This window comes from Penicillium angulare (assembly GCF_028827245.1).
Source record: "Penicillium angulare strain IBT 27051 chromosome Unknown utg000009l_segment0_segment0, whole genome shotgun sequence".
NCBI lineage: Eukaryota > Fungi > Ascomycota > Eurotiomycetes > Eurotiales > Aspergillaceae > Penicillium > Penicillium angulare.
Window position 1 is genome coordinate 1,321,152 of NW_026623168.1, and position 9,514 is coordinate 1,330,665.

The 9,514-nt window shown below is 51.6% G+C and overlaps 2 protein-coding genes across 2 annotated transcripts; one reads left to right on the forward strand and one right to left on the reverse strand.

Moving 5' to 3' along the window:
• Window positions 1-388: 388 nt before the first annotated feature.
• N7478_012059 (tRNA (guanine26-N2)-dimethyltransferase) lies at window positions 389-2,548 on the forward strand (the record flags this gene model as incomplete). The annotated part of the gene is made up of 1 exon (XM_056928273.1): window positions 389-2,548. The coding sequence occupies one exon, from the start codon at window positions 389-391 to the stop codon at window positions 2,546-2,548; it is 2,160 nt and encodes a 719-aa protein (XP_056774000.1).
• A 569-nt stretch (window positions 2,549-3,117) lies between these two features.
• Window positions 3,118-8,836, reverse strand: N7478_012060 (trifunctional fatty acid synthase subunit FAS2; the record flags this gene model as incomplete). The annotated part of the gene is made up of 3 exons (XM_056928274.1): window positions 3,118-3,228; window positions 3,298-8,237; window positions 8,317-8,836. The coding sequence occupies 3 exons, from the start codon at window positions 8,834-8,836 to the stop codon at window positions 3,118-3,120; spliced, it is 5,571 nt and encodes a 1,856-aa protein (XP_056774001.1).
• Window positions 8,837-9,514: the final 678 nt, after the last annotated feature.

Genomic DNA, 9,514 nt, shown 5'->3' on the forward strand with positions numbered 1-9,514 from the left:
TGAATAGAAGAGCTGATATACTTTAACAGTATAGCTATAGTAATTTATATTTATTAATTTCAATGTATATTGCCTATTATACTGTTATATAAGAATCACTACCTACCTCCGAGTCTACATCCATGATGTACAGCTCTATGTAACGCGGCGGATTAGAGTGGAACACCCACTTGGCCCGTGCGAGGAATCTTTTTTTCTTCCTTCAACTTGAACTTCTCCATCCAATTTTCTTGACTGTGATCAATTGGGAGGAGTATTCATGGTCTTTCACTCGATATTGACAGTTTCTACTCGGTTCTCGCAATGCGCATTTAAACCAAATCTGTTCCGCCCCCAATTCCATCACATACATCCAGTGTCACGAACATTTCACCACTCCGCGAAAGTCATGGAGACCTCCACCACTACCCCGAGCACACGAGTGCAATACCAGCAAAAGGAATACAATGTCATCAAAGAGGGTCTGGCGCACATTTTGAACCCTCCGGCTCAAGAAGCCGCGTCGAAAGGGACGAAAAGGGATCTTAAGGAGGACGACGAGTCACAGTCTGTCTTCTACAATCCTATCCAGCAATTCAACCGAGACCTTAGCGTTCTGGCGATTCGCGCATTCGGTGAACATGCAGTGGACATGAGAAAACAGAAGCAGGACCGGAGAAATAAGAAATATGGGGGAAAGAATGAGAAGGGACCGGCTGGAAAGCGGAAGCGTGAAGACGATACAGAGGAATCACCCGCCCCGAAGCGCGTGGAAGGAGAAAATGGAGAGAAGTCCGAGGTCGAAGCTGAAATGACAGTTCAAGCGGCAAAGGAGAAACCCGAGGGTGAAAACGGAAGCAAGCCCGAAACCACAGCTAAGCAACCGGTCTCAGCAGAAGAGGAGAAGAATGGTGTTGTGTTTACTGTCCTGGATGCTTTGTCTGCCACTGGTCTACGTGCTCTTCGGTATGCATCCGAGCTTCCAATGGTGTCCAAGGTGGTCGCAAATGATCTGTCCTCTTCTGCAATCAAGTCTATGAAGACAAACATTGAATACAACAAGCTTCAGGACCGGATCCAGCCTAATCTGGGTGATGCTCGTGTATACATGTATGGGCTATCCGGGGTGGAAAAGTTTGATGTGATCGACTTAGATCCGTATGGTACCGCTGCTCCTTTCTTGGATGCTGCAGTCCAAGGCGTCAAGGACGGTGGTCTTCTCTGTGTGACATGTACCGATGCCAGTATCTGGGCATCAACCGGTTATTCAGAGAAATCCTTTTCTTTGTATGGTGGTATTCCAATCAAAGGTCACCATTCGCATGAAGGCGGTCTACGTCTTATCCTCAACAGTGTAGCCATGTCAGCTGCCAAGTATGGGTTCGCCATCGAGCCTCTGCTTTCCTTGTCTATCGACTTCTACGCTCGTGTCTTTGTGAGAGTGTACCGCTCCCCCGCGCAGGTGAAGTTCCTTGGCGCCAATAGCATGGTCGTTTATAACTGTGATTCTGGCTGTGGTGCCTGGTCAACACAACCTTTGGCTTCGCTGAAAAAGAAGCTGGACCGCAAGGGTAGCCCACTTTACCACCACGGATTGGCTCAGGGACCTGCCTCTGGCTCAAATTGCGAGCACTGTGGCTTCAAGACTCATCTCGCCGGACCCATGTGGGCTGGGCCACTACACAACCCTCACTTTATCCAGAAAATACTTGCCACTCTTCCTAAACTCGACTCTCAAACTTATCAAACCATCCCTCGAATTGAGGGTATGCTCACCACTGCCCTGGAAGAGGATTTGGACCTCACCCCGTCAACCTCCTCGAACACCAGCTCTTCAGAGACCCCGAAGGCAGATGATCAATCTGCTGAATACCCAGCCATCATTCCGCGACAGGACCCAGCCCTCCACGAGCCTTATCCATTCTACTTAAACCTCAGCGCCCTCTCAAAGGTTTTGCACTGTCACACTGTTCCATTGGACGAGTTCCGAGGTGCCCTCCACTCAATCGGTTACCGCTCCACACGCAGCCATGCCAAACCAAATGCAATGCGCACAGATGCCCCCTTCGCCGTCATTTGGGAAGTAATGCGCGAGTGGATTCGTCAGGAGAGCCCGATCAAGGAAACAGCTCTGAAACCCGGAACACCCGGCGCAGTCATCATGGCTAAAAGCCGTGACAACCTACGCAAGCTAGACGATAAAGACCAGTGGCTATCGCTACTAAAGACCGATCTTCTCGCAGCAGTCGAATCAGGCCGCGATATCACTGACCTAGTCACAAAGGTAGAGGCCTCTCTTTATCGCTCTGGATCTCGACAAGCCTGGAAGCCTTCGGCGGGTTCTTCGGAGGCTCAACCCGAGGCTCAGCCCGAACCCAGCGCTGAAAATCAACCTCAATCTAGCTCGGTAAAGGATAAGACTGTTCATCCTAGCAGTCTTGAGATCAAATTTGATCCGGCTCTTGGTCGTGAGGCTTCTGCTGCTCATTCAAAGAAGCGTCTGGTACGGTATCAGATTAACCCTCGCGCTAATTGGGGACCGCTGAATCGCGCATCTGTCACTCAGTGATCTGAATGAGAATTTATTTAAGCTTTGATGTAAATATGCATGATAATTTGAAATATCCCATTGCTGTCATCTATCCTGTGATTAATAGGCTATTTACGCCCCTCAACTTATAGAAGCCTCTAGTGTTCTTGGTTCGGTGCTTTACAGCATAAGATAATCACCTCAAATGTTGTAGCGACATTCTCAAGTCATACAGATTCATTCCGTAGACAACGAGTTAGATGAAAATCTATAAGTCTTAATTCTAAGATTAGATGAAATGATCTTCTACAGAGTACAGTGGAAGGCGATTGAATTGGAACAAAATTATGACATGTCATTACTCCCATTATAAACACCAACGAACCAGGAGACGAAACTGGCTCGATTCTAAAAGAGGAAAACAAGCACAAACATAAACATAAATCACAGTCATCACGTCTCGAAAAGGGGGTGTGAAGGAGGCAAAAAAGTGAAAGTCAAAAGAGGATGATGAACATTTGGTCCACCAGTCAGTCCTCTTCGACGCTTATTTAAACAAGCAAGAGAGGATGAGGGGGTTGAAGATGAAATGTACGGCGATCATAAGATTAGAACTGCGAGACGGCCACGGCCACAGCTTGAGAGTCGCTGTGGCTGATGCTGACGTTGATTGACTTGACGCCAGCTTCCTTGGCGGCGGCGGCGGCGGAACCGTGAAGCTATAAATCGAACGAGTTAGCATTGCTGGTCATTGAATCAAATGGATATTTCTTGTGTTCAGAACTTACGTTAACCACGGGAGCGCCATTGGCATCGCTCGTAATCTCGATATCCTTCAGAGCGGCACCAGCACCCTTGCTGCTAACACCGAGCGACTTGAAGACAGCCTCCTTGGCACTCCATCGGCCGGCGAAAGAGGACTGGGGCGAGGGAGCCTTGCGGCAGTATTCCTGTTCACTAGCAGTGAAGTTGCGCTCAACGAACGTGTCGTTGGTGATGTTGACAGCGTCAATGCTTTCGACATCAACACCGACCTTGGAGTTCGCTGTAGCGTTGGCCTTGGCGAGGGACTCGACCATCTGGCGAGTGCTTGCTTCGCTGGGGGATTCAGACTTGGGGGGAGTAGCTGAGTACTTCAACTCGGAGGTCTTCTTGTCAACGCTGACACGGTAGTCAGGGTTCAGGAAGACCTTGCTTTGAAGCTCATCCTCGTAAGGAGCCTTGCTCTTAGCAACGAAGATGGTGTTGTTGATCAGACCGTTGTGGAAGTAGCGGTAAGCCTTCTTCTGGCGAGACTCGACCTTGTTCTTGTAGGTCTCGTACTGAGCCTGGTCAAGAGTGGCATACAGGTACTTGGGGTGGATACCAATGACCTGAGCACCCTTCTGACCGAAACCGAAAGAGGTAACTGAGAAGGCCTTGACACCATCTGTCTGAATGCTGCGGCTGGGGTACACGATGTAGTCGAACTTCTCCATGACCTTGTCGACGTTGTCCGCGTTGCGGTTACCGGGGACAAGACCAGACTCCAGAACCTGGAGACAGCCGTTGAACATCCAAGCACCAGCAGCACCCTTGGGGTGACCGGTGAGGTACTTCTGGAAGATACCCATCACAGCGTTACCCTTCTTGCGACCAAGATGCTTGAGCTGCTGGCAGATGACATCAGACTCGTTCTTGTCGTTGGCGACAGTCGAGGTACCGTGGAAGGAAGCAACGTCAATGTCGTCGACAGTAAGACCCCAGGTAGCGAGAGCACCACGCAGAGGAGCGATGCGAGAATCTTGCTTCCAGAAGTTGTTTCCAAGAGCGAACTGAGCATCCTTCTCCTGGCGAGAGGCTTCGCGCTCGATGTGCTGAGCACGCTCGTATGTGTACTCAGAGGCGTTGAAGGACTCATCACTCTGGGATTGCATAGCGTCAGCCTCCTCCTGGAGGTACAGCAACTCTGACTCTTGCCACTCCTTGATCTGCTTCTTGCGCAGATCCAACTGGCGGCGACGGTACTTGATGTCAAGCAGAGGCGATGGGAACTTGCCGGGGTTCTCACGAGCAGTGGTGAGAACACCCTGGCCCGGAGCAGGGACGGAGCGACCGATCTTGTCAGTGGCGGTGGTGGTCAGAGCGATGATACCGTGGATTGGCACACCCATGTCAAGGGCAAGCTGAGCAGTCATGATGAGCTGCATACCGCAACCCTGCGACTCCATGAAGCCAGCACGAGTGGTGGTGGTAGGACGAGACATCTCCTGTGGGGTACGGCCGTGGGCGAACTCGTCTTCGGCGTTGCTAGTAGCCTTCATGTTGGCGAACTCGTAAGAGCCCTCCTCCTGGAAGTCATCGAAACCACCGACGAAGCAGACACGGGCCTTGCCCTCGACAATAGTCTCGTAACCAATGTCGACGGACTCGACAGCAGTAGCACAGGCACCGACGGGGGTCTTGATGGGTCCAGTGGAAGACAAGAGCAACATGTTAACCCAAGCACTCATGGTGTTGATGAAAGACTCCTGCAGAATATCCTTTTGGAGGGGCTTGTCAAGGTAACGATCCTTGTACATACCACGCAGAGCGTGGGTACCACCAATACCAGAACCAATGCAGTTACCGACCTCAGAAAGGTGAACATACTTGTAGAACTCGTAAGGGTCGGTAATACCAGCTGAGAGCATGGACTCCGCGGTACAAACCAAGACGAACAGGGTGACAGGGTCCACCTGCTCAATGATGTCGTCGGGAATACCATAGCGGCGAGCATCCCAGCCAGTGGGAATTTGACCAGCAACCAAGCGGTCGAACTGAAGAGCCTTGGGGATGAGCAGGTTGGCGCCCTTGCGAAGGCGGACAGTGAACTCGCCAGACTCGGGGATCTCGAAGATCTCCACGTTTTCTGCGTGCTCGCGCTTGAACTCTTCGGCGGTTTCCTTGGAGGCCTCGAAAGGCTCCAAATCCTCCTGGATGACGATCTCCTGAAGCAACTGCTTCTGCTTGGGGTCGTATCCCTTGAACAGCTCGGGCTCAATGAGACGGATACCGGTGTGCTCCAGAATGAATTTCTCATACTTGGGCTTGACATCCTTGTCATCAACGGGATCCCCGGTCTTGGCGTCAACCCATCCGGAGTAGGTCTTGCCCTTGAGAGGACCATTGTGGTGCTTGATCAGACCCATAATCCAGGCCATTTCGACGCAACCCTCCAGAGAGAACTTGCCATTGGACTCCATCTCCCAACGGGTACGGGAGTTACCCCAGGGACCGACTTCAGCGAAACCAGTAACGACAACGACCTTGTCGAGGTTGACCATACCCTTGAGAGAGTCGTTGATGGGCTTGACTTCGGACTCCCAATCGGGAAGCTTGGGGAATTCGAATTTGATGTTGGCACGAGGCTCGGAAACGACCTTCTTGTACAGAGCATCGCTGTCCTCGCCGTTGACAATGGTGTTCTCAATGGCGGTTTCCTTGATGACAGCCTGGCGAACCTCGCTGGTCTCCATGATGTCAGTACGGAGCTTGGTCATCAAGCCCTTCAGGTCAGGAATGAACTGTAAGCCACCGTTCAAATCGGCCCAAACAGGATCAGTCTGGCAGAGGTCGACAACGGCAGGAGACATGAGACCCAAGAGGTTGAAGGCCATCTCTTGCTGGGAGAAGGTTCGGACACCAAGCTTCTCGACACCTTCCGCAACCATGTTGTTGCCGCTCATCAGACCAGTACCACGAGTCCAGCCAATGACAGCACCACAGATGGTGAGATAGTTGCTCCAGTTCTCGGAGTACCAGCGGTTGAAGAGTGTCTCCAATCCGAGCTTAGACTCGGAGTACAGACCGTCATTACCGAAAGTACCGTGGTTGGGCGACAGAGGAAGGATAACCTGAGCAGGACGGGTCTCAAAGCCACGGGTGGCCTTCTCAGTCTTGATCGCACCCAGGAGACGGAGCACATTGGTCAACATGATACGGTGAGCCAGCTCGGACTTGGAGTCAAGGGAGTCAATTTCACGACCGTTCTCAGGAATGGCAGCGAAAGGTACAACAAAGTCCAGATCCCAGCCCAGACCCTTCTTGGTATCGTAAACATAGTCGACGAGAGCCTGCACATCCTGCTGGCTACCTTGGTTGAAAGGAACGACAACCAGCTGAGATCCACGAGCACCGAAGCGGGCATACATGGCCTGGTAGTACTCAGTGACCTCACGGGAGAAGCGACTAGTGGTGACAATGACCTTGGCACCACCGCTGATAAGACCCTGCAAGACATCCGCACCGATGGAACCAGCACCAGCACCAGTCATGAGGACATTCTTCCCCTGGAAAGTGAGACCGCCCTGGGCAGCAGTCTCCAGAACCTTGAGGTAGACTCCGGTGAGCTTCTTGTTGTAGTCCCAGCCGTGCTCGCTCTTCTTCTTGAGATGGAGGAAGGGGATGGTCTCCACCTTGCCAGGGCGAGTGGCAGTGCGTTTGAGAGCGTTGCGGCCCTTCTTAGTACTAGCGTTCTCCTGTGGCATGATCTGGTTCTCATTCATGCCAAGGGCATGCAGAAGGTCTTTGTACAGAGTATCAAACTGAAGCTGCGAGGCCTTGGAAAGGCGATGCTGCTTGCGAATCAGCTTGTAAACGTTCTTCAGGTCATTTTGAACCTTGGTGCGGTTGCTGTACTCGGAAATTGGACCACCGTCGGCCATCTGCTTAACGTAGTGCTCTAGCTTGCGAGCACTAGCACGACCAACCTCCTCGTAGCTGATGTTTCCACGGGCGTCAATGGTGGTTTGGGGACCGGTAGGAAGAGCCACATCCTTGTAGACGGGGGCGACATCGAGAACCTCCCGGCAGTTCTCAATAAGTTGTTGACCCAGTTCCTTAGCCAGCTGGTAGGTCTCACCACGCTCGGTAGGGCAGTTGTCAATGTGGTACTGCATGAAGTCGAGGAGGAGAGGATTGGAGCGGTTCATAATGCGAATACACTGGCTGACAATCTCGCGATCCACGACTTGCAAGCGACCGAAGATAATATCGTAGTACATGCTGAGAGCATCCTGGCGAGCCCAGTTCCATGAGGAGTCGTAAACACGGGCCTTGAGGGGATCGAAAGATGGCTCAATACCGGAGGCGTAGAAATCGCCGTGCTCGGCCTGCCATAAGTCGATTTGGGCTTGGAGAGCCTTCTGAGTTTCCTGAGAAGTAATGAAAGCCTTGTCGCCGGCCCGAAGATCCATCTTCAGGTAGCGAGCAATAACCTCCAATTGTTGCTTGAACAGAGCGCGTTGGTCTTTAGTGAGAGCATCAATAGCTGCAGGGTCCATCATCATGCCACCACCGCCACCACCGCTATCACCACCGGCGGTAGGAGCTGAGAGGTTGATGCCGGCGCTAGCGGCATACTTGTTGGTCACATCGTCCAGGAAGGCCTTGGCATCGGCATCGGAGCCGAGACGGGAAGCCGGTTCCATGGTGATCGCCAGCAGGAGCACACCATCTTGGCGGCCCGAGCCCAAACCCCACCTAGTCTCGAGGTATTTGCGAACAGCTGTGATATTGAAGCCACCAGGCATCTTGGATGAGACGGTACGGGCGATGAGAGAAGAAGACTGCTTGCCCAATTGACCATTGAAGGTAGCCTGCATTGCAGCACCCAACTCGTCCAGAGGGACGTCCTCTGGCTTCTCTGGCGTAGAGCCGAACTCCTTTCCAAGGTCTCCGAGAATTTCATTTTGTAATGTTGATTTACCTATTCCGCGAAAACAATTGATGGTTAGTTTCGTGGTTCATCATAATCAGGCTAATGCAATGAATGCAATTGAGCTTACCTCCAACAAGATCTTTAATAGCTTTCGTCAATGGCACATCAGCCAGGCTCTTCTTCAACTTCTGGGCCACCAGGGATCGCAAAATATCCACAGCAGTCACGGGGGCATCTTCAACTGCAGCCGCGGGGCCGGCACTGGGGGGTGGAGGTGCGGCGGCAGCAGCAGGGGCGGGAGCTGCGCCTCCAGCTGCAGGTGCGGCGGTGGGTGTAGCCTCCGCAGCAGGTTCCTCCTCTTCGATAGGGTCGACATCGTAGTAAATCTCCTTGGCGTCCTTGTTGTAGCAGAGAATTTGACGTTGAACGGATGTGGCGGCATCGTAAGCCTCATATTTGGAAGCGAGAGTACGTCGGGCCATTCCTCCTAAGGTATCGGCGGGACCAATCTCGACAATGCGCTCGGTACGCTGTTCGGCCAGAACGACATCTTGAGTCTCAATCCATCGGACGGGCGAGGCGAACTGGTAGGCGAGCAGCTCCACCAACAAGGTGTGAGCAAGCTCCTGTTCAATTTCAGGGCGCATGATGTATGTGTATGTGTATGTGTATGTTGGAGAGAGATCTCTCTCTTTTTCGATTCTATTGAGATATTCGGGGAGGAGGGGGTATCGAACAATCAATTAAGGTAGAATGGCAGGACGGACGTCCTGGGGGGCGTACGACGGAAAACTCGTCGCTGGCAATGCCCACACAGTGGTGGTGATAATGAAAACAAGGAAAGAAAAGAAAAAGAAAAGGAATTATAAAATAAGTTGACACCACCAAAGGGGAGGGGAGAATTAGAGAATGGGAGAGGTTATGTTCTGGGGAGGAGAGAACTAGAATCACCAGCTTCAAGAAAAAAAAAGAGTGGGAAATCAATTTCGCCCGATTAGAGCGATAGCGGTGTATTGGGCGGTATGGTGGTGGTAATACGGGATACCTGGCCGTTGGTCCACATGTGCAGAGTTTGGGCCCAGAGGTAATTTTCAATTTAGTTCAATTTTATTATTTTCACTCTCATCGGATTCGTGGAAATAAATAAATAAAAATGGTACCTATCTTGATAAGACTATTTCAACAGTAGAGATTTCTGTTATGCTGTCTGTGTATATACTACCGATTCTTCTTTCCTGACTGTAGGGTAAGGCACGGCTATTGTCATATACTACGGCGGACGGGATTTGTGACCGCCGATATGAGGCTGGCAATATATAATATGG